At 55.4% G+C, this 24,332-nt stretch overlaps 1 protein-coding gene across 2 annotated transcripts in view; it reads left to right on the top strand.

The window, feature by feature from the left end:
- Positions 1-3,868, top strand: part of RXRA (retinoid X receptor alpha) — a 97,034-nt gene extending 93,166 nt beyond the window's left edge. For both annotated transcript variants that reach the window (XM_039561474.1, XM_039561473.1), the window contains exon 10: positions 2,448-3,868. In XM_039561474.1, coding sequence (XP_039417408.1) covers positions 2,448-2,595 — 148 coding nt within the window. In that variant the 3' untranslated portion in view covers positions 2,596-3,868. The remainder of the gene's footprint in view (positions 1-2,447) is intronic.
- Positions 3,869-24,332: the final 20,464 nt, after the last annotated feature.

The raw sequence follows: 24,332 nt of genomic DNA, 5'->3' as shown, positions 1-24,332 counted from the left end.
GGTTGGCTTGAGGCAGGGAGAGCGAGGGTGGAGGTGCCGTGGGGTGTGCTTGGTTTGTGGGGAGCAGGGGAATTGAGGGATGAGCACGGGGCAAGGAGCAGGCCTGTCACCTCTCCTCTCCCAGGGGGTCTGTGTGCACCCCAGGCCAGCTCTCAAGCTGCCTCCTCTTCCTGAAAGCTTTAAGAAATTGCATTTCTGGAGCAAATCCAGAGCCAGAGCCTGGATTTGGGCTGCCGTGGTGTTGCAGCAGAGCTGTTCCTGGCACAAGGAGAGCTGCCTTGGGAATCGTGACCAGCAGCTCTCCTGGGTTATTCCCTTGGTGGGATGAGCACATTGTGCAGGATCTGCAGCCCTGGCACACACTGGGAGTGGGCAAGAGGTGGCACAGGGACAGTCCCTCCCTCTCTTCATGCCCCAAGCCCCCTCCAAACCACCATGCCTGAGCACAGTCTGAGCCACCAGTCCACACCAGTTCCCCAGGGCTCTGCCTCAGTGCTCAGTGGTGTTTGAGGGAGTGTTTTAGGTCCAAAAGCTCTGCCAGTGGCTCTGGAGTTTAATCTCCCACTGGTTTTGAGTGACTGTGGGCTGGGGACCTTGTTGTGTGATGCTCACACCCATCCCTGGTGACCTGAGTGACTCGGTGACATCTCAGGGATGTCCTGAGAGCCGTGGCTGGGCCCTGCTGCCCTCCCTCCGTCCCTCAGTGGTGCAGGGCAGTGGTGGCACCACCCCAGGTGGCTCGGGAGGGTGAACTCGTGGGCTGGGAGTTGCACAAGAGCTCCCCGAACTTCTCCCAAACTCTCTGCATCCCCCTGGCCTCGTGGCACGATGTGGTCACCAGCTGGGGCTGCAAACAAGTTCTCCCTGTGGTTGAGCAAAGCCCTGCTGGAGCCTGGTGCCTTTTCCTGCTCCGTGCTGTGGGATTTCTGGAATTCCCACCTTTTCAGGTGCCCTTGGGTGCGGGGCTTCCTCCGAGTCCCCATCCAGCAGGAGCTTGGGAGCACCTTGCAAACACCAGAAGGGAATTTCTCCACACCGAGAGGCATTCCCAGGAAAAACCCAGCCCTGCTCCCCCCGTGCAGCCCCTGCTGCTCCGCAGGGAGGGCTGGGTGCCTACGTGACACCCAGCAGCCACAGGGAATCAGGGATCAGGGCTCTTTTCCCCCCCTCCCAGCCCTGGCACAGCGTGCTCCAGGCTGGTTATCTCACAGTTAAACATATCCAAGGGCTGGAGCCATCATCTGGTTCGGTTTAAAGTGAAACTTCCTGAATGGGATGGTAGGACTGATTTGTTTTTCCTGGCTCTGCTCCCGCCGTTCTCGCCAGCTCAGCAGAAAAAAAAAAAAAAAAATTAAAAAAAAAATCGGGAGAGAGAATTGTGTGTGCATGTAGAGAGTATCTGTGTGCTTGTGCCTGCCTGTGTGTGTGTTTTCTGCAGGGTCCCCTTCTGCCTGGCCCTTTTCATGATGTTCAAGCCCTGATTTTGCAGCAGGAAAAGCAAATAACCCTGCTGTGGCTGTTACAGGGCTCTTTCCCTGTGCTGGCAGCACTCACACAAGGAGGTGACATCCACTGGCACCTGGGGTGCTCCAAAGCAGCCTTGCAGGAGCTGGTGGCTTTCTCCTGGCTCCACAGCCTCTTTGCCAGCCTCGGAGCCCAACACCCAGCTGTGGATGGCTTGTCTCCATCCTGGCTGGCTCCTGCAGAGCTGCCAGCTCTCCCCAGCCCTCCTGCCTGTCCTCCTGCCTGTAGGACCTGAAACCATCTACTCCAGGCAGGGCAGGGTGTGGAGAAAGGGTTTTGTTTGCCCTCCTCAGAGCCCTGGGCCCGGGGAAAGGGAGCACCCGCTGTCCCAGGTGGTTTGGAGTGCTCCTTCCAACTCTTGTGTCACAGTCCTCGGCTTCACCCCTGGCTGGCAGCTGGGTTCCTGCCTCACCAGCAGCCCCAGGGCTCAGCTGGTGATGGTCAGAACCCCAAGTGAGGGCTGCTGGAGCTGCTCAGGAGGTGCACAGAGCCTGCAGGAAAGGGGCATTGCCCAGCCAAGTGCCAGCTCACCCCACTGAGCATCTCTTCCAGCCCCTTCCCGGCTGTTTGCTCTTTTCCCTGACCAAAACTTGAGCTGCTGGAGCTGCTTGCAGCACTGCCAGTGCCAAGGCTGATCCCGTGGTGCCTCCTCTCGATGGCTGCAGCGTGGGGACCCCTCCAGCATCTCGGGGTGTCCCCCAGTCCGGGGCTGACCTTTCGTTTCTCGTTTCACTCTTGCAGCTCGGTTCCCAGCTCGTTCTTGCTGGGCCATCATCAATGATTTCCCTGCACAGCTGCGGCTGCAGCCCCACGGTTCGCTGGTAGCAGAGGCTGTGTCTGCCTCCCACCCCTCCCCAGCCCTGGGGACAGAGGCAGGGCTGCAGCCGGGGCTGTCTGACCTTGTCGCCTCTCTTATCCCCCAGGTTTGCCAAGCTCCTGCTCCGCCTCCCAGCCCTTCGGTCCATCGGCCTGAAATGCCTGGAGCACCTCTTCTTCTTCAAGCTAATAGGCGACACGCCCATCGACACCTTCTTGATGGAAATGCTGGAAGCGCCGCACCAAATGACTTAGAGAGAACTCTGCTGGGTCAGTCCCTCGCCCGGCCGGGCTCCCTCGGGGCCCTTCCTCCGCTTTCCTCCGCCCCAGCCCGTCCCTCCCTGCTGCCCCCAGCGCCGGAGGCACCGTCTGATCCGGGGGACACCCCGCCGTCCTGGCCTCCTCGTCGCCTGACCCCCTGTCCGTTCGCTGTCACTGCTGCATCTCCAGACCTGCTCGCTGGTTCCCTGTGCTACTTGTAGAGAAGTGGGAGCGGAGAGAGCTTTGCCAACCCCTGCCCCCGCCGTGCCATGAGGTTTGGGATGAGCCACGGCGTCACCCCCTCCGTCCCCGCTGCTTCCCTGGGGATAAGGACGGTGCCGGCCCTCGGGGCAGTGGGGTTTGGCCGAGCCGAGGGGAGTGGTTGGACTCGGATTGCAGCTGGGCTATTTTCAGAGGATGGAGTTTTTGAAAAAGAGAAGAAGAAGAAAAAAAAAAAAAAAAAAAAACCAAAAAAAAGAAAAAAAAAAGAAAAAAATTCTATTTTTGGTTTCTAACTATTCTTAGTAGTGTCGGTAGTTACTCTGCAGAGGGAGAGGCGGCCCGGCCGTGCCCCGTGAGTGAGTCACCCCGTGGCTGCACAGAGCCTTCTCCTTCCCCTTCAGAGCTGAGGATTTGGGATTGAGCTGAATCCCCCCCGAACAACGCGCTGGCCGTGGCACAGGAAATGCCCTTGTGGCCATCCCGGAGGGCGGCCGGGCATCGCTGCCCACCCCAGAGGTGCCCGTGTGGACATGAGCCAGCTGCAGCGCTTGCTTTAAGGCTGCCAGGGACTCCCCATTGCCCTTGCCCAGCTCCTGGGGGCTTGCTGGGACCCCTGCTCTCAGCACAGCATCCCAGTATATCCCAGCACTGCCCCAGTATATCCCAGTGTATCCCAGCATGACCCCACTCCGGGGTTTCGGCTCACCCACAAGGCCGCTCCTGTTGTTTCAGCCCTGCACAACACTGCAAGGCAACAATTAGTGGGAGTGCTCAGCCAGGCTGGTTAATTGCAGCTGTTAATTAGTGGTGAAGCAAGAACAGGGCTCCCCCTCCCCTGGATGCAGGCCTGGGAGGGCCCAGCTGGGTGGGGGATGTGGCAGCACCATCCCTGTCCTGCCCGGGATCCTGGGAGCACCAAAAGCACCTTGGCTGTTGCACAACCCTTTCCTTGAGTCTCGGTGTGACAGTGGGGAGCTGGGCAGGTTTTTGGGGATTAGGGTCCCAGGAATGTGTCCACACCCTGTGGGGTGGGATGGGATGGGATGGGATGGGATGGGATGGGATGGGATGGGATGGGATGGGATGGGATGGGATGGGATTCCCCAGGGAGCGTGTGGCCAGAGGCCAGCCAGGGAGCGATTCCCCTTCCCCTCCCTGTTTCACCCTCATCAGGTGTCTCCAATGCCCCACCAAAAACACGAATTGGAGGAAGAACAGAGCAGAGGGAGTGGAGAGGGATGCTGGGGAGGGTTTTCCCCCCTTGGCAGGACGGATGGTCCTAAATACACCGTGCTGGGAGCCCAGAATAAGGTGCCTGTGGCTGAGGGCTTCCCCACCGCTTCTGCATCCCGTGCTTTAAAGAGCAAAGGTTGAGATCCTCCCAGGATCCTCTTCTTGCTCCCCATTTTTTGCAACTGATTGAAAACTCCTCCTTTGTTCCTGGAGAGGGATGGAGCAGCGCCCACCACCTCCTTCACACCCCTGTTCTGGAGGGGACACCGTTGCCACCCGCCTGGTGTCAATCCCAGCTGGCAGCTGGAGTGCCCAGCTCCATCCCCTGCAGCTCCAAAATTAAGAATCCCTCAGGATTTCAGGGGATACCTTCCCCTGGGGCTGCCCGACGTGGCGCATCGGCAGAGGCGGGCACAGCGCCTTGGCTCTGTTTCCCCAGCAGCCTGCAAGCCGCTGAAAATATTATTAAACAGCTTCACCCTGCAAGAATTTGCCAAGAAAACGAGGCAGGAGGAATGAGATCTGGCAGGGGTGCCAGGAAACACGAGCAGGCTGTTCCCTGCCAGCGGGAGGCTGGCGCAGCCCCAGGGGAGGTGTCAGTTCCCAGAGCCCCGAGCCCACCCAGCCCCCAGGCAGCCCCCGGCCCCCAGCCCGGCTGTCCCAGCAGAAAGGAGCCTGGCATTTGCTTGCCAGAGAGGGAAAACTTCGGGAAAGTAGGTGGATATTGCCCTGGGATCAACCTGCTGGTCGCTGGTGGGTGACAACTTTGTCCCTGGCGGATGGCTCAGAAAGGGCTCTTGGGTGCTGTGGCTGGAAGGTGGCACAGTGGGAGATCCCATCCCATCCCATCTCATCCTGTCACGTTCCATCCCATTTCTTCCCATCTGTCCCCATCCCATCCCATTTCATTCCATCCTGTCCAATTTCATCCCATCCCATCCCCGTTAACGTTTGACCTTACAACACCAAGGGAGAGGCTTCACAGGCCCCAAGCTCCCAATCAGGACGTGTATCCCCGTGCCTCAGTTTCCCTGCTGGAGCAGCACAGCCCCAATCCATGCCCGTGGTGGAGGGGATTTTGGGAAAGGCTGCGCCTTGCCCTGGGATTTCAGTTTGCAGCTGGTGAAAGGGAGTTGGGATTCCCTGAGCCCCAAAGCCCGGCCCAGCCCCTCCATCCTCACCCCAACCCTTCCCTTGGGAAGGAGAAGCTTTTGTGCGCCGGGAACATCCGCCAGAGCAGCCTTAAAGCAACGAGCTTTGCATGAGTTTGAGTCTTTATTTTATTCTTTTCACTTCGGGCTTCTTTTGTCGTCGTCGTTCTCATCGTGATAACGCTGAGTGTGGAGAGGTGAGCCGTAGCTGAAGGAAAACAGAAGGCACATTATTCCCTAGGGAGCTTGGACTTGGATTGAACCAGCTCCCAGTACTCCTGCAAAAATCTGCTTTGATTCGGGGTGATCTGTTTGTAATTATTATTTGAATTCCTTTTTGTTGGTGGGACAATCTTTAATTTTCTAAAGATAGCACAAACATCAGCTTTTCAGCCGCCGCGGCGTCCCTCGCTGCCTGTGCGTGTTCCATCCCACCCTGAGCCAATCCAGCACATCCCAAACCCTTCCATGGGAATGCCAAGCTTCCCTTGGCACTGGAATGCTGACCAGGAGCGGCGTTAGGGGCGGGTGGATGTGGGAAACGCTGACCACTGGCCTTGCTGACCCCTCCACTGCAGCGGGGAGAGCCCTGGGCTGGGGCTGATCCCAAAAAAAACAGGCTTGGGCTCCTGATCCCAAAAAAAAAAAGGCTGGAGCGTGGCTCAGGAGCTGGTGCTGCCCCATCAGTGCCGATGAGTGTGTGTATCCATGTATGTACTGTAGATATCTACACTGTATAATACCCACTCACCTATACACATAGAGAACTGTAGCAATTACAGACTTTTCCTGGCTTTTTGTGGTTTAAGTCAATTCTTTTTCCTGGTTGGTTTGGTTGGTTTTGGTTGGTTTTTTTTTTTTCCCCCTCGTTTTTTGTTTTGGTTTATTTTTCCCTTGTTTTGCTTCCATTGTATCCAAATCCCTTTCCAAATTGGCAGATGCCAAATCTGGATTTTTATTCCTCGAGACAAAGGAACTGCATCTATTTTAAGATGCCTTTTTGTTTTGTTTTTCTTCTCTTTTGTTTGGTTTTTCTTCTTTTTTGTTTGTTTGTTTTCTTGTTTTGTTTTGTTTTTTTTCTTTGAAGCAGGCGGTTTGGAGTAAAGAATAGCTTTAGCAATTCCCAATACTTAGTGATGGATGCCTTGGCTATGGGATACACAGATTAAAAAAAAAAAAAAAAAAAGGACGTTAACATTTAGAATGACAAAAAAAAAAAAAAAGAGAAAAGATAAGGAAAAAAATATCTAAAGCATCAATAAAGTTAAAATCTATTTTTGTACAAATGTAATTTTATCCCTTACCGTATCCTTGGATATTTTCTTTCCTGGATTGTTTTGTTGCTTCTACAGAGATTGTTATAAACTCTCTCTATTTTTTCTCTCTTTCTCTCTGTAAGTGTTCAGCCACAGGGATCTGGAGAAGAGGGAGAAACTTCTGACCGTGTTTTAAAGGCTTTATATGAAATCTCTTTTGAAATAATTTTTTTGAATGAACTTTTTATTTTTTTTTCTTTCCCCCCACTTCCAAAATCTTTTTTGGGGATGGGAGGGGGAGGGGAGGGAGGGGGAGGGCTGGTCTGGGGGTGTCTTTTGTCACGTATCTCTGGCGTTCCCGCAGGTCTGTTTTACTGTGAAATCACTACCGTATATTATTATTCACTTCGAAAACAACAAAAAAGGTTAAAAAAAAAAAAGAAAAGAAAAGAAAAAAAAAAAAAAGAAAGAACTGCTGCTGGAAACGCCAGTATTTTGAGAACAATTGTATTAGAATTGTGGGAAAAAAATGAGAAGAAAAAAAAAAAGAGAAAAAGAAAAAAAGGAGAAAAAAAAAAAAAAGAAAATATATGAGCATTTTAAAATATAACCCAGTCCAAGTCCTCGTTTGTTCTTATTGGTGTGTCTTGAGTTACTCACTGGGGGGCTGTCCCCATCAGGGTCCCCATTCCAAGGCACTGCAAATCCAAGGAAATCCAGCCTGGCTGGGAGGAAGGAGCAGCGGGCGAACCCCAACTCTCCCCAAAACTTTCCCCCTTTTCCTCAGGTGCTTTCCATGAGAGATTTCCCGATCCCTTCGCACCTGCTGGGGTCCCCCTTGCAGCAGACAAGGTCCCGCTGTGGCGCAGGGATGCCCAGCGATGCCACTCCAGTGCCCGCCTGTCCCTGCCTGGGTGGCACCGGGCTGCGGGTGGGGACTCTCCCCGTACCAGGGCAGCATGGTGGCTCAGTTTTGGGGGGACAGAGGGGTTTGGGGGCTGGGCAGCCATCCCAGCTTGGGATGAGGGCGATGTTTTCCAGCCCCAAGCCCTCCTGGAGCAGGAGCGGCGCTGGGAGCAGGGGTGGGAGAACGGGAGCCTTTAGCTCTGGCCTGCGCTTAACCTGGGTTTGGTGCCAGGTACAAACGAGACTGAACTCGCTGCTGGGTTTACAGCCGGGATAAATCCTCCCCCGGCGGCTGCGGGGCCGGGCGGGTGGAGATGGAAGATCAGAGGCTCCATTCGGGTAGCGCCGATCCGTGCGCGCTTCCAGGTTTGCTCATTTGGGAAAAATGAAATCTTCTTTTCATTCGGGAAGTGCCGACAGGAGGCTTGTGGAGGGCAGGGGAAGGGGTTATCTACCTGCTGCTTCCCAAATCTGCCCATTCCCACTTCCTGCCCCACTTCGGGAGCCCGCAGGGAGCCGGGAGCACCGGCCCGGCCACGCTCCCATCTCCAGCTGCGCAGGGCGCTTGTGTGTCTCGTTAACCTCCAGGCGGCACTTGGTGTTTGCAGAGTAAATATTTACCTCCTTCCCGAGCGTTTTTGTCCCCCTTCTCCCGGGCGGAGCGGGCTGGGAGCTGTGGGGCAGCGCCGGGATGCTCCGTGGGCTGCCCGGGTCACTGCTGCCCGCTGGCTGCAAAACCGCATTTCGCTTTGAAAATCGGGTTTGCTTCTATTTTTACCGATGCCAATAACAGAAAGGAAAACAAAGCCGGGCTGGCCGCTGATTTTTGGTGGGTTTTTTTTATCTTGTGTTTGGTTCCTGCTGTGTTTTCTACTTGGGGGTCACCCCCAGACCCCCAAACCTGGGGAAGGGCTCTGCTCTCCCTCCTCTGCTGCCGGCGAGGGAGGAGGAGGAATTTTGCACCTTGGCCAAGCCGTTGCTGTTTTTCCAGCTTCTGCAGGGATCAAAGTGCCTGTTTTGACTCTCCTCCTGATTCCTTGATACCAGCCGATGATTGTAATGCAATTAAACCTCTCACCCATGCCATGGCTCCGGGCTTTTGTTGTGTCTCCGGGCTGGGCGTGCGCGGGATTCACCCTTGCCCTGGGAGCAGCGTGGAGACATCGGCACACAAAGGGCTCCGGGGCTCTCTGCTTTATCAGGAACACCACAATTCCTTAAATCCTGAGCTCTTGGAGACGTGGGATCAGGAGGGGGACTCCAGCTTCCCCTGCAAAACGCCATTCCTGGGGCTCCGGCCGCTGGAGGGGATGGAGAGTAGGAGATGCTGAGTTGGGGGTGCAGGGTTTGCTTTTGGAAGGGCACCGCTTAATTCCTGAGCATTCCCGGCGCTGACAGAGATGGAGTGGGGTGTCAGCAGAGTGTTTGGAAATCCTTAAGAGAAGGGCTGTGATCCCGGCCCTCTCCGTGCCTCAGGTCCGCGGCGAGCAGGGGACTCTCCAAACAAATACAGACAGATGAGCTCTTTCGCTGGTAATTTGTCACTTCATAATTGCCAAAGAAAAGCAGGTCGGTTTTCTCCTCCTGACCTCTCTCAAGCAGCCTTTTCACCCCAGCTGGCCCCGGGGCCGGGCTCAGGGTCCCGCCGTGCCCCCTCGGGGCCGCCTCCCCCCGCCCCGGGGCCACGGAGGGCACCTTGGCCTCCTGCAGCATTTTCCGAGTGACGTTTCCATGGATGTCCCCACGGCACCACCGAGCCCGAGAGACACCCAGCCCCAGGCACGTCCCGGGCTCGCCCTGTGTGGGTGGAAATGGGAGCGGACGGGAGCCCCGGGAGAGCTCAGAGGACCTGGATTTCAGGTTCAGACTCTGTTCCAAATAAAATTTGGGAGTTCAGCTGATCCTCTCCCGCGCCCCAGCGCTTCCCCCTCCATCCCCAGCTCCCCAGGGCGGGGTGGGAATTGCGCTCCAGGCGTTTCCAGGTGGGATTTTGGGCTGGGAAGTGCTGGGCGGTTCTTGTTCTGGAAGCCAGCGTGGGTGAGCGCGGCCGAGCAGCTCCAGGGCTCCCGGAGCGGGGCTGATCCCACCGGGACTGGGGGCAGCGCCTCGGGAGCCCCCGGGGCCGGCCTGGCCCGTCCGAGCGAAGAGCAAAGTGCTGCTGCCATCTCCCGACCGCAGCGAGCCCTGCCCGGGATGCCCTTCCCCGGCCCGGGATGCCCTTCCCCGGCCCGGGATGCCCTTCCCCGGCCCGGGATGCCCTTCCCCGGCCCGGGATCCCACTCCTTTTCCCGGGATCCCCCTCCCCTTCCTGGGATTCCCGTCCCCTTCCCGGGATGCCCACTCCCCTGCCCAATTCCTTCTCCCTCTACCCAGGTCCCGTTCCCCTGTCCAGAACAGGGGTTGGAATGAAAAAAATCTGTAGAAAAAAAAAAAAATTGTGGGGTTTGTTTTTGATTTTTGAGGGGTTTTGTTTTTTGTTTATTCTCTTTTGCCTTCACCCTGCAAGGCTGAGAAGACGAGGAAGCGAAACTCTGCCTCTTTCACTCCACAGTGCCCAAAATCTGAGCGGTTTTCTGGCCCTGAAAGATGCTTTGCTCTCAGTCGCTTCCATCTCCTTCTTTCCTCCTTGCCTCGGCTCTGGAATTTCTGTCCTGACCCTAAAATTCCTGTCCTGACTCTGAAATTTCCTGCTGAGGTGAGTTGTGCAGACCAACAGCCCAAACCTTGTACCTTACTAATTTTAACTCATTTTAACTCACTCATTTCCCCCTCACTGGATACCCGTGCCTGCTCTTCCCTCACAGCCTGACCAAGGGTTAACAAATCCTCATTTAAAGGATTGCCTCAGCCGAGGGTTTTTCATTTCCAAAGAGCCCCAGATCCCAAGGTGCGGGTGAGAAATATCGGCCACAAAAATTTTGCATCTCTCTGCCTTACAACACTGGCAGTGAAACCTTGTTTGGCTTTGGAGGGAAGATTTTCCACACCGGGCTCCAGCGCAGCTCAACTGCTCGAAGCCCACATCTTGTTTTTCCTCCGACAGAGTGAGGTATGATTCTTGGCTCGGCGAGTCTCTGCGAAATGAAAAGATGCTTTTAAAGCTCATTCACTCAACACTCACCCCAAAACCCAAGGGGAGGGTCAGATGGAAATTCGCTGGAGCTGTCAGCCAGGCTTTCTGCTGGGTTTCTTTTGTGGGGGTTATCAGGCTGGAGAGCACTGAATGAAGACACAAGTGTTTGCTGGGGTGATGGTAAAGGTAGGAGAGCCTGATGATTAAAGCAGCCAGGGCATTGGATTTGTTTCCTTGTGAAAAGCTGGAGTTTGAGTCATTGTGGTTCCTGAGGACTCAGCTCTCAGGGTTCATTTTGTCTGGGCCTTTTAATTTATAACATAAAAGCCTCCTGCCTTGTAAGAAGAGCAGCCCTGTTTTTGTGGGAGTTCACTGGAGAGCTGGAGAGAGCCGAAGGATGGACGGGGAATTTTCTGGCTCAAGTCTGGCCAGCAAGTCAGGATTGGAGCAAGGAAAGGTTGGACCTTTCCTCTTTGGATCTCAAAGTTCTTTCTCAGCCTGGAGGGTTCTTCTGTGACTCTCTGAGAGTGCTCCTGGGTGAACTTTGCAGGCTGGAGTCTCTTCCTGGGGCTCCCAGCTCCTTCCTGCCCACTCAGGGGGCTGCTTCCCACTCGTCCTGGTTGTGGACGGAGAGTGATTGGCATTCCTGCCCCATTCCAACCCACTTTCCCCATCCTTATTCCTCTATCAGGGCATGTTCTGACAGCCAGAGGTTTCCTGAGGTGGAAGAGGATGAGGATTGCTGGGATGAGAGGGGAGTCAGCACTGGGCAGGCCCAGGGCTCTCCTTCCTAATATACTGGGCCATAATTTCTTTATTAAAAACGGGATTTCCACCTCTGTGAAATGTCCTTCTCGACTATCCAAAACATTTTCCTGCTTGCCAGGGAGAGGGGAAGGGATAGAGCACATCCCTGGACAGTGGCATGGCCCTCAGGACTCTGTGTCACCAGGAGGGGCTGCAGGAGCTGCAGCTTCATCTCTGTAGCACGGAAGGGGTTCCAGTGTCCTGGGAGAGCCTGGGAAGGGGTGATACCACAGTGCACACTGAGGAAACCTTGTCCCTGCAATGCACCACCAGCCCAGAGCGAGGGAAAAGCCTTTCCTCAGCCCCGGGCTGCCAGGGAAATGAATTCTGATCCCAAAACCCCACAGGATGAGAGGAGGAGAACGGCACTGTCCTGCTGCCCCAGGTGCAGCCACCAGCCAGAGTCCATCATCCCTATTCCAGCCCTGTCCCGTCCTCGTTCCATCCCTGCCCCAGCCCTGCTTCATCCGTGTCCCAGTCCTGCTCCAGCACTGCCTGATCCCTGCTCCATCCCTGTCCCATCCTTTTGTCACACCCCTGCGCGATCCTTGCCCCAACGTTGCCCCAGCCCTGTCCCATCCCTGTCCCAACCCTGCCCCATTCCTGCCCCAGCCCTGTCCCAACCCTGCTTTGTCCTTGTCCCGACTCTGCTCCATCCCTGCCCCATCCCCGTCCCATCCCCGTCCCACGCTCTCCAGGTGAGAGGGAGGTGACAGGGCCAGGGTGCCAGGGCTGCTCCCGTGTGTCCATCACCCTCCGTGACCCCTCCCAGCTCCTGCCCGAGCAGCCACCTCGGCCCGTGGGCTCCTGGGCGCTCCCGGGACGTTTCCTAATCCTGAAACCGGATCCTCCCGTCGGGCTCCGGTCGGATGAGAAAAGCTTGCTCCGGCCTGTCTGTTCCTGCTCCGGGATTGTTTCCCTCCTTATGGCTCGATTTCCTGCTGGCTGCAGGGTGGGGGTGGGTCCCCAAAGCCCCCCGGGATTAACCCCTGCCTGGAAGGCTCTGGTCTTTATGTGCTGATCGATTTTCTTGTTTCTTTCCAGGGCACCACCTGCCTGTGCCACCTTCCTCTGCTGGAAATTCCCACCTCTCCTCTGCCTTCCCAAGCTCTCTGCCTGGCCCCCTTGGAACAGGATCGTTGACAGGAGGTTCCTCCCAGCCCTATGGAAGTGCTCACCACGAGTTTCAAAGCCACAACAGCTCAGGGCAGCCAGTTTTTGACTCTGACCTGGCGCAGCCCCACGTGTCCAGGCACAGATCAGACTGTCCTGGTGGCAGCAGAGACACTTGGGGGACAATTTGTGGTAGTGAAAGGATCCCCAGGAAACATTCCCCAATTCCAGAGCCATCTGTACATCCAGCCAGCTGTGGATTCACTGGGATCTGATATGGGAGGCTCCCAGCGAAGAACAATTTGTAGTGGGGTGAGAGGGTGAATTAGGGCCAGCTGCCCAGGGCATCCTCACACTGGGATTTAGGAATTCCCCCTGGACTGCCTGGACTGTGGACAGCCCGTCCCAGCATCCCTGCAGGATTCTGGAGGCTCTCGGAGCCCCTCAGCCTGCAGACGAGCAGCAAGGCTGGCAGCAGACACAATTTGTGGCCGGCTATTTGCTGTTGTCACTCCAACCATTCCACCTGACGAGGCAATAAAGATGAAAGCCCATAATAAGCAGCCAGCCATCATTTGCGGGGGGGAAAGGCTGTAATTTACCGTGCCAGGGCTGCAGGGAGCCCATCTGAGGCTGGTTATTGACAGCGAGTCTCTGTGGGTTTGTTTCTTACGGTCCTTACGTGCGCTCGGAGCACTTGAGGGTGACATTTTTAAAATCTAAAAATATATGGCCGGTAGCGAACTTCCAGCAGCATGGAAGGGAGGGGAAGGATTTATGCCCAGAAGAGTGGGAATTTTAAGGAAAGTGTGTTTGTGGAAAAGGTTTTGAAGGGGTTGAAGGAGTGGGAGCAAGCTCCAGACTGGTGCTGGCTGGGGGTGGTGCTGGGGGTGTTGGGTTTTGCTGAGGGGCTTTATCCAGGGAAAACTCTTCTATCTTCCCAGGGATGCAAATCAGGAGCAATTCTGGAGTCAGGGAAGTTACAGAGAGATCAGACAAAGGAACCAGGTGCTTTTGAGCTGCCCCAGGTTGTCACCCCTAAACCAGGTTGTATGGAGAGCCCTGGGTGGGGTCTGTGCTCCCAGAGGATCATCCCCAGGAAGATGGGAGCTGATCCTGGGCTGATCCTGCTCCATGGCTTTTATTCTGGAGTGTTTCTCACTGAGGCTGAGGGCGATCCTGGCTGTGGTGGGAGCTGTGTCCCCTCTGATCTGCTCCAGAGCTCAGCTCCATGTCAATAAGAGGTTTAACCTCAAAGGAAGAGGATTTGGATTCTTGTTTTTTTCTGCCCAAAACAAGCTGAAAGCACCATTTTCCTGGGGTTACAAGGGCTTGATTCTGCAAATCTGGGGACCCCCATGATTAAAAAATCTCCTTCCCAAGGAGATTCAATCCATCCTTCGAGCCCTCGTCCCATGGGGGAGGGAGGAGGTGGTTTCGGGAAACACAGGGAATGACTAATCTCTCTCCTGCTGCTGCCAAGGGACCAGAACCAGCCCCATGGGCATCCCTGCTGCCTCTGAGAGCTCTGGGGTGTCAGCGGGGTTATGATTTATGACCATCAATCCATCAACCTTATTTATAGCAGCGGCTCCATGTGGGATTTCACACATGAAGATTGGTTTGTTCTGTGGCCTCCCTCCTGCCAAAATTGTCCCTGGGCCTCCCAACCTTCCTGGAGGCCTTTGTCTTGTCTCTGCCATGCCCATGTGGGGAGCTGCCATTCCTGCCCCATTCCAACCCACTTTCCCCATCCTTATTCCTCTATCAGGGCATGTTCTGACAGCCAGAGGTTTCCTGAGGTGGAAGAGGATGAGGATTGCTGGGATGAGAGGGGAGTCAGCACTGGGCAGGCCCAGGGCTCTCCTTCCTAGTGAGAGTGTGGGCCATGTTTTCCTCATTAAAAACGGGATTTCCACCTCTGTGAAATGTCCTTTTTGACTATTCACAGCATTTTCCTGCTTGCCAACTGTCATTGTCAGGGCCTTTCCCACCCTGCTGGGATTTGCCTGCTTGGCCTACTGCCCCTGGGTGTCTCAGTGTCCTCTGGTCCATCCAGGCTGTCCCTGCTTTCCAGGACCTTGGGATCTCCCAGGCATCTGGGGAACTCTGTTTCCCTCTGGAAGGTAACGGGGGCTCTGAAAACTCCACCTCAGACACAGCCCTGAAATTTCAGAAAACAGACAGCAAATAAAAGGAGCGAGCAGACAGGAATGAACCCCTGATCCCGTGACAGCAGAAACGAGTGGGGGTCTCGGGGGCTGTAATTATGTTTTCCCTCTGATTAACAGGGAACGGGCACCTTGGAAACCCTTCTCCCTGTCATAATAAATGGTGGCAATGAGGGAAAGTGTTGCAGGCTGTGTTTAAAGCTGAACCTGCTGCCGGTGCTTGGGTCAGCCCCGTTGCTGCGCCGTGATGGATGGAGCCCTGGGACCCGCTGCCTGTACGAGCCAAATCACTTACCTTGGAAATGCAAACCTTATGGAAAGGGAATCAATAACTCCTGGAGCCCTGCTCGTGCTGACACGCGGCCCGAGTCCCCGGGAAAGGAACCCTTTGTTAATCTTCCTCGAGAGGCACACGCAGCTCCTATAAAAAGCTTCTGCAGGCAGTAACTAATTACAGCCTGCACGAGGCTCCAGTCTGTCACCCCCGACAGCTCAGGGGGAGCAGGAGCTGCTGTGCTGCTGCCACTGCCCAGGATGATGGACGAGCCTGCACGAGCTGCTGGCTTGGCTCTGAAACAGGAAGAATTAATGGGCAAATAAATTACAAATCAATTATTAAACCTTAGTGGCGTGCGGGGCCCCGGTATCAAATATACATTTCTAATTAACTCAACAACTCTCGGCTAATGGGCACTGGGTGCTGCCTGCTGCTAGGAACAGGGATTTTTGGCACGCGCTCTAAATTGAGTATTTTATGTCTCCCTTCTTGCTCAGTGACACAAGCCTGTAAGGACCCTTTCTATGCACAGACAGCACCCAAAGCTTCATGCTGGGACTCAGAACAGCCCTGGGCAAGCTGCAACGTGGTGGGGAACAAATCCAACGTGTCCTGAGCACTCCATGTGCTGAGGGATCCTCTTGCCTCTCGCTGAGCCCCAAATCCCCAGTGAAGAGGGAATCCAGGGTGTTTTCCTCCCCTCCTTGCATGCCTGGGACTGTCTGTCAGCGCTGGGAGCTCTTGCCATGAGAATCCCCACGGCCTGCGACCTGCCTGCAGTGTCCAGACAGATCCCAGGCCAGGAGTTCCTCCTGGAGCACCGGGAAAATCCAAGGACTTGGCAGATGGACGGCTGCACTCACACCCACCCCTGCTATCCTCGGGTGCATCCTCGAGCTCTCAGGATGCTCCCAGAGTCACTGAAAGGTGTGACAGGGCTGAGAAACCCCTCAGGGAGTTTTGCTGCCACCAGGGTGAAGATGGAGGGTGTTTTTCATGTTGGAATGGGTGCCAGGCCCCTCGGAGGAGCCGAGCCTCAGAGGGATTCGGTGTCTGCACCACGGCAGTATTTCTGCAGCTCACTAATCAATTATGATTCTTAGACAAGCTCCCATATGGTGCCTTTATAAATCACTCTCTCCACTTATCAAGCCTGTCTTGTTTGCCTGACATGAGCTATAAGGAGGGTGCTTTTCAGGCTAATGTTAACTCAAGCACGCAGAATGGGATTTATTTATAGAGTTTTAGAAAAGTGGCTTTTGAGGAGCCAAAATCTGGGTCCTAAGGAGAGAACCGAGAGGCTGGGGACTCCTTCTGCCTGAGCATCAGCACAGCAAGCCCTGGCTCAGAGGGCTGGGAATCCCTGAGCCTGGGCAGGGCAGGCCCTGCTGGGTCTGTCCCACTGGAGCAGTTCTCCATCCCTGCTCGGCCCGGGGACCCTGGGGCCAGCCAGGACACCTGGGCAGCCACCCGAAGGCGAGGACTGGTGGAGGGGCTGAGCAGAGAGCTGGGACAAAGGGTCTGAGGGGGAACGGGGCAGAGAGAGGAGTTTTCAGATCCCTGCGTGATCAGAAAACAGCACAAGGGCTTTGGAGCCCGGAGCTGGGCACAGGGGAGAGTCCCAGCGGTGTGACACGGCTGTGTCCCTTGTCACGGGCTGGAGGGAGCAAAGACCAGCCCGGAGCGGGCCTGGTGCTGGATTTGTCACCCACCTGGGCTGCTCCCGGCTCTCTTGCTCCCCCCAGTGCGCTCACCCGGCTCCCGGAGCATCCCCTGCTCTTCCACGCATCTCCAGGACCTTTCCGATCCCAGGATTTTTGCTCCAGCCACAAGGGAGTTCCTCTTTTTCCACAACCCCCTCCTACTCTCCAAACTCAAATATTTAGTTCGGGAATTCTTTTTTTTTTTTTTTTTGTGGTCTCGTCCTCATTTTTCCTGCTCTGAACATTCCACTTGCAGGAGCACTCCTAATCCGTGGCTCTGCCTCTTGGCTCTTTTTGAGTTGCATCTTTTGAGATTTTCCACTTCATTTTATCAAAACGTACAACTCCCCTACTCTGTTTGCAGCTCGGCTTCTGCTTGAGAGCTCCAAAATCCGCCATTCCCCTCCCCTTAATGCACACCCAGTTCTCTCCCACCTGTGAGATTTCACAATTCCAGCTGTGGATCTTTGCCTACAACAGCTCTGAACGTCCCGAATTCTCTCTGCTCTGCTGAGAGATTCCATTTTGGTGCCTGGTGCTGCACAGAGCCCCTCTCCCACACTTTTGGTTCCAGCACCCTTGATGCCAGGTGTGTGTGTGTGTGTGTGTGTGTGTGTCTGTGTAGAGGTTCTATGCTGAATAAAGATCATTTTCCTTTTTCCCATGGGAAAAATCCAACCCGAAAGGAAAATCCAGCACATCAACCTGGGAACCTCCCTGGGCCTGCTGCGTGCACAGGATTTGCATGATCTGAAAGGGATAAGCTTATGGAAACCAGCGCTGGGAAGCAGGATCAGAAGGCAGTGGGATGGACGGGTTTCTCGGGAAGTTCCCAGTGACCACCTTCATTTCCCAGTGCTAACGAGTCCCAGCTTGCCCCTATTAAAGCAGTTTTGGGGTGGGTGGGAGGAAGGCTGTGGCTTGTTAACAGGACATCGGGATCACGCGAGGAAGGAAGGCTTTTAAACCGGCTCCGCACATTCCCGCTGGCTTCAGCAAGGCCGGGAAAGACGAAAAAATTCCCTTAACTCTGGTGCTCCGCCCTTGCACTGGGTGGGGAAGCAGCTGCCGTGAAACCCCAGCTTGCAAACGGCGGGTCCGGGATTCTGTGGGAATCCCTTGGGATTTTGTGGGGCTATCTCGGCCCGGGATACCGCGGAGCCATTCCCGGGGGTTTGGGGTCGTCGGGGGGACCCCGGAGGTGCCTCTGCGATGCCCCCCGCGGCCCCACCGGGTGGCGCCCGAGCCCCGCGCATCCCCCGCGCACCGCGGCTGCGTCCGCACGTCCCCATGGCAACGGCCGGCCGTGGGTACCGCCCCCGCATCCGCATCCCGCACCCTGCATCCCGTATTCCCCATCCTGCATCCCCCATCCCATATCCCCCATCCTGGGCCCCGCATCCCGCATCCCCCACCTCACATCCCGCCCTCGCATCCCACACCCTGCATCCGCATCCCACATTCCCCATCCTGCATCCCACATCCCGTATCCTGCATCCCACATTCCCCATCCCGCATCCCATATCCCCCATTCCATATCCTGCATCCCACCCCCTGCATCCCACATCCCGTATCCTGCACCCCACATTCCCCATCCCGCATCCCATATCCCCCATTCCATATCCTGCATCCCGCCCCCTGCATCCCACATCCCGTATCCTGCACCCCACATTCCCCATCCCGCATCCCATATTCCCCATCCCGCATCCCATATCCCCCATTCCATATCCTGCATCCCACCCCCTGCATCCCACATCCCGTATCCTGCACCCCACATTCCCCATTCCCCATCCCATATCCCCCATTCCCCATCCTGCATCCCATATCCCCCATTCCCCATCCTGCATCCCACATCCCGTATCCCACATTCCCCATTCCCCATCCCATATCCCCCATTCCCCATCCTGCATCCCACATCCCGTATCCCACATTCCCCATTCCCCATCCCATATCCCCCATTCCCCATCCTGCATCCCATATCCCCCATTCCGTATCCTGCATCCCACATCCCGTATCCCACATTCCCCATCCTGCATCCCCTATCTCCCATCCCGCATCCCCCATCACTCGAGGCTCCCACCAACGCTCTGCTCCCCCCTTTCCCCTTCCCCACTCTCCCCAGAGGCCAAATTTCCCCTCCTGACTCCGGCTCCTCTGGCCCGGTCTGGTTCCTGCCCTGGGTGGAGCTGGAATTCTGTCCCTCTGGGAATGCTGCACAGTGTGCTGAGGGTGGGGAAACCCTTCAGACCCTGCCCGAGGATGAAGCAGGAGCCCCCCCGGGCCACAGATGGGATGCGTTCCCATGGGATTCCATTAACCCCTTCTGTGCCTGCACTGGGAAGCACAAACCCAACGATTTTGCACAGCTCACCCCCCTCCAGCTTTGTTCTGGGCAGGGAGATGGGACATCCCCCTCGCTGCTGGTTCTAAACCAACCCTGAACTACACCCAGGCGCTTGCAGTCATGGTTCCTCCTCTCCAGCAAGGGCAGAACATCTGGAACAGGTTTGGCTGAGCTGTTTGTGCTCCCAACAGGAGCCTGGAAACCGCCCCCTCACTGTCAGGAGCCTGAGGCTCTGAAGACAGTGGACATGACTTCATTTTGAGGTCTTCAAGTTGATTCAGAGATGCTTTTGACCCAGACTCTCCACAATCCTTGGCTGGCTGCGTCCCTTCCCACCCCCTCGTGCTACTGGTTCAGCAGGCTCTCGAATTCCTGGGAATCGCTGGATTCCTTTCTGGTGAACTGGACCTGCCTGGTTCCCTGGCAACTGTTCTGGACCCACTGGCCCAGTGCTGTCATCGTGGTGGCTTCCTGGGGCTGCAGCACCCCGTGTAGGAGCATCCTTTGCCCTCCAGCTCAGGAAGGTCATTCCTGTCCCATGGGGTTCTGACAGCCACCTCAAAGCTCCAGGGGAGCACTGAAATGGGATTTCTCTGCTGGGTGGGGAGGGAAGGCTGGTCCTGCCCTCCTCAGGGTCTGAACCCACCCCTCGCCACCTCCTTGGTGGCTTCTCCTCCCATGGCAGGGCAGGAGGTGGGGATTGCTCAGCCTGCCCCAGGTTTATCCCTGAGGGATATCCCCAGCCTCAGGTTTATTCCTGACCTCTGGGAATGCGGCTTTTCCGCTCCCAGCTCAGCAGAGCTCGTGCAGGAAGAGGCGTTTCCAGCAGGGTGTGGCTCCTCCTTGCCTTTCTCCAAGGAAAGGGAGCTCGGTGCAGGGCAGGCAGAGTTCCAGGCATCTCCTTTGGCGTTTGTGTCACCCTGCTCCACGCCAGCTCTGTAAATTATAGCCCTAAGTGAAACCAGGCCTAGGCTGGGCTTGCCTAAACTGTGGTGTGAGCTTTTCTCTGTGAGGGTTGTGGGGTTTTGGATGCCTGCAGCTCTTCGGGGGCTTTAAGACTGATGCAAATGCCCCATGTGAGGGACAAACTCATCCCTTAACCCCAAGGGCTGTGAGCAGCTGGAATTGCCTCCCCAAAACCATTGGAAATCCAGAGAAATGGGGATTTATCGAAGTGCTGAGAGTGCTCAGAGCTCAGGAAGGAGCTGGAGAAGCTGTGTCGGAGTCACCGCTTTGATACGGGGTCAGCTCTGAATTTTAGGGTTGCAAAAAGTCCTGCCTGGCTCTGGAATTCCCCCAAATGTGGAGGCTGCCTGTGCCCGGGGCTGTGTTGGTGCTCAGCACACCTCGCTCAGCTCCTTTCTGGACCTTGGAGAGGCTGGGGCAACTCCCAGTGGGATTGGGATGGGATGAGGGAGTGTCCAGCCAGATCTCCCTGTCCCAGCAGCCTGGGCTGCCCCAAAGCCAGGCTGCACCTCCCAGCACTCCCCTGCTTTGGCTGGGAAGCTCCCACTGCCACGTGGCCTTTCCCACTCCAGCATCCTGCTCTGGGCCTCGCTTTGCCTCTTGTTCTCCTTCTTTTTTTCCTCAGGAAACATCTGGAAGCTGAGTGAGAAACATTAGAAGGGGGGGGGGGAGGTAGAGAAAGAAAAGGAAAAAAAGCAGAGGGGGAGGGGATCTTGGGAGCACCAGATGATTTCACTTTCCTAAGACAACTGCAATTATGCCTTTGAGGCTTTACCAGTCACTGCAGATTCAAACCATGCTGGGTGATGTCAGTGGGAAAATATGAAGGCCCTACTGGCTGCTCAAAAAAAAAAAAAAAAGGAAAAAAAACCCAGAGAAAAAGCTCCTTTTCTGGAGTTTTATTTCCCATTCTGAATCAGAAGAAGGGTGTTGGCCAGATGGACTTTTTCTTTATTGCTCTCCTGGGCTTGGTTGGGCCTTGGTGATCCCTGGAGAGAAGGGAAATGCCTCCTGGATGCCTCCAAATGACTTCTCCTCTGTCCTGCTGCTGTCTGTTGCTGCCACAAGTCCCAAAATCCTCACAGACAGCATTGGGAATGGATTTGTCCCAGCTCAGCCACATCCCAGGCTGGACTCTTCTTGCTCATACTGAGCAGGGACTGTTTATTTTTGGAAGCTGATGAATGGGATGAGCAGGAGATGTCAGTCCCAGCTTAGCATCCATGAGAATTCCAATTTTCAGGCAACTTCCAGCTAACCTGTCTGCCTGCCACTGATTCCTGGGAGGTTTGGGGAGGTTTGGGTGTGAATCCATGGGGAGCCTGGCACTGGAGAGGCGGAGCCAGCCCAGCTCCAGCACAGGAAGGGTTTGCCAACAGCTGATTTCCACACCCAACCACTGGAAAACACCAAAACTGGTGGAAACACCAAAACACAAATGTTCCTGGAAAGCAAAAGCATCAGGGCTGCGAATGTGGACGCAGTGACAGTTGTGGGTTTGAGCAAAGGCAAACACAAAACCCTCTGAGAGGGAGGGATGTGAGGAGCGTCCTTGGGATGGGGACCCAAGGAACAAGAACAGGAACAGCGGAGAAGGATGAGCCCAGCAGCTGGGTCTGCTCGTGTTGGAACCTCAGACTCACCTTGCAGAGCCCTCAGAAGCAGCAGGAAAGCTCAGCTCAGCAGGTGCCAGGAGCTGACCTGTCCCTGCAGCACGACAACCCCACCCTGTGCCTCAGAGCTCCTTGAATCCTGGCAGTCTCTGTGCTGTGACCATTCCCTGGGGACCACGATCCATGGAATTCAAAGAGGCTGTCTCCATTCTCCATCTGGGCCAAGGCAGGAGAGGAAAGGTTTGAATTTGTCCAACATTTGCCACAAAAGACATGGTTCCAAGTGTCCCTGGGATCAAACTGCACAAATCTTGTGGCTCTTGTCCCTGCCTTGTCCTGCTGAGGTGACAGTGCTCCGTGAGCTCCCTGTTTCTGCATTCCATCCACGCAGCCCAGCTGTCCTGGCAATGTGTGTTTTCCCTGCCCTGACCTTTCCAAGCTGTTTACACAGCCCAGGAGTGACGTCCTGAACCCGCTACAAGATTTTTCAGCGGTGACAGCAAAGAGCATCCTCTGACATGTCTGTGGAGATGCAGGGCAGGCCTTTGGACAAGGCACCCCGAGCACCCTGCCCATGCTGCTCTCAGCATCCCAAAAAGCTTTGCTAGCTCTCAGCCCCCCGAAAGGCTTTTCTGGCTCTCAGCCCCCCGAAAGGCTTTTCTGGCTCTCAGCCTCCTGAAAGGCTTTGCTGGCTCTTTGCAGACCCCCAGGGGGAGGCAGGAGGGCAAATGAGAATTCAAATGTTCTCCAGCTCCTCCTTGCAAGGGATTGCCCTGTCCAAGCAGCCTTTGTGTCACGGAGACAGCACCAAAAAGATCTTTAAGGAGCTGAGTCGCACCAGTGTCCATCAGTTGGGTGTTGAACAGGAGGCACCCGACCCCTCAAACCCTCTCTCAAACCCAACCTGTGCTTTCTGCATCGCCACATGAAGAAAATGTTATTCCTTCAGTGCTGTTCTTGACACAGGCTCTTGCCCTGTGCTATTGCAGCTCGGGTTACAGCTCCAGACTCCCTGGCTGGAGCCAAAACTAATCCTAAATCATGAATGGATATGAGGCAGGTGAGGTGAGGGTGAGGGCACTGCACCCCAGGCCAGGCTGAGCTCCCTGAGCACAGCCCTGGCAGGGCTGGGAGTTGGAGGTGCCCCTCAGCCACATCCCAGCTGCTGCTCCTGTGCTTCCTCCACCTGCTCTTCATCCTCCTCCTCACCCACTCCCTCCTGAATCTCCTCCCTCGGGGCTCAGTCCCAGCAGAGCACCCATGGGTGCCCGGTACCTCAAGGTTTTTGGCTCCAAAAGGGCTTTAAAGCATTGAATTCGCCTTTGCAACCCAATTAAAATGTTCTCCAGGACTCAGATTACAGCAATTAACTCATTTCCATGTCCCCAGGCTCATCTTGCTTACTTGCTCAGGCAAATTTGGGAAAAGCCTTTGGGTTTCTGTCTAACCCCCGACTCCAGCTTTGCCTTTGGTGGCTGGGAACCGAGCCTAGACATGAAATAATGAACTCAAACCCTTCCACGCATTGACCAAAGAAAACAAGCTGTCAGCTAGAAATATTCCCTCTCTTCTTTTGCAGGCACACCAAATCTCCTTCCCATCTGCAGGTACGGCTCTGGCGGGGAGGCAGCGGGAGTAACTCAGCATGAAATTGTCAGCGACAGCGTGTGATGCTGTTTGGAGAGCATAAATCAGTCTGGGCAATGAAAAGAGCTATCTTCTCTCTTCCCCCCAGGTTTGCTCAGCGTTTTATCCCTCTGCAGGGATGTTAGGAAGGAGATTTTTTTTGGCAGCTTAAAGCCAAGTCCAACATTTGTCATTAGGGCCTTAATTATGTTCAGTCTTCTCAGTGCTGTTTGCATTAGGCCATAATATCTCCCTCTCCTGAGCTCCAGTGGCTCCACTTGAGCATGAAAATGCTGCTGGAGAGGCTGAACTTCTCCAGGTTTTTCAGCTCTCAGCTCCTGGCTCAGCCTGGAAAGTGACAGGAGCCGGGGTGATTTCACTGCCTCTTTCACATGGGTTTTCCACCTTGGAAAGCTGAAGCTGGGATGGGGGATAATAGGGCAGATTGGGCAGAGATTTCTGCATTTTGAGAACTGAGTGAAGCTTTGGGAAGGGCAGGGTTGGGCAGAGGCTCCCTGCAAATGCCAGGGGTTGGTGCAGGACGAGCAGGGCCAGGCACGGCTCTGCTGCAGCATTTACAGCCTGGTGGGGTTGATACTCACTGTGGGACAGAGAGAAACTTTGGAAATGCCTTTTAATCCTGTTTAAAGATGATCTGGGACATGAAACCCTGTGCTGAGGGCTCCTCTAGGCTAAATCAGAGAGTCAGAGCATCCTGGAATATCCTGAGTTGGAAGGGACATCCCAACAACCCCACCCTGTGCCTCAGAGCTCCTTGAATCCTGGCAGTCTCTGTGCTGTGACCATTCCCTGGGGACCACGATCCATGGAATTCAAAGAGGCTGTCTCCATTCTCCATCTGGGCCAAGGCAGGAGAGGAAAGGTTTGAATTTGTCCAGTATTTGCCTGAGAAAATGCAGTTCCAAGTGTCACCGGGATCAAATCAGTCAAATTTACCACCGAGAGGCACCTGGGTGGTGATGGCACCATGGCCTGGGTCACTACAGGTCCTCCTTGTGCCTTGGCATTGCCACTTTTAGGGTTCAGCCCATCACCCCCAGCCTCTTTTCCTTCCCAAAACCCCAACCAGAGCTGATCCCCTCATTCCTGGGAGCTCTCCCTGCTCCGGGAGCTGCTCAGAGCTGAGGCTGTGAATTCTCCAGCAAAGCAACAATTAGTACCAATTTTCCCAGCCAGCTGCTCCCATCTGCTCTGGGGGTTGTTTGTGTTTGTGTTGTGCAGGGAGCAGATTTTTTTTTGCTGAACTCAC

Source organism: Corvus cornix, chromosome 17 (assembly GCF_000738735.6).
Source record: "Corvus cornix cornix isolate S_Up_H32 chromosome 17, ASM73873v5, whole genome shotgun sequence".
Lineage (NCBI taxonomy): Eukaryota > Metazoa > Chordata > Aves > Passeriformes > Corvidae > Corvus > Corvus cornix.
The sequence above is the reverse complement of the archived record's forward strand: the minus strand, read 5'-3'. Positions and strand labels throughout refer to the sequence as shown.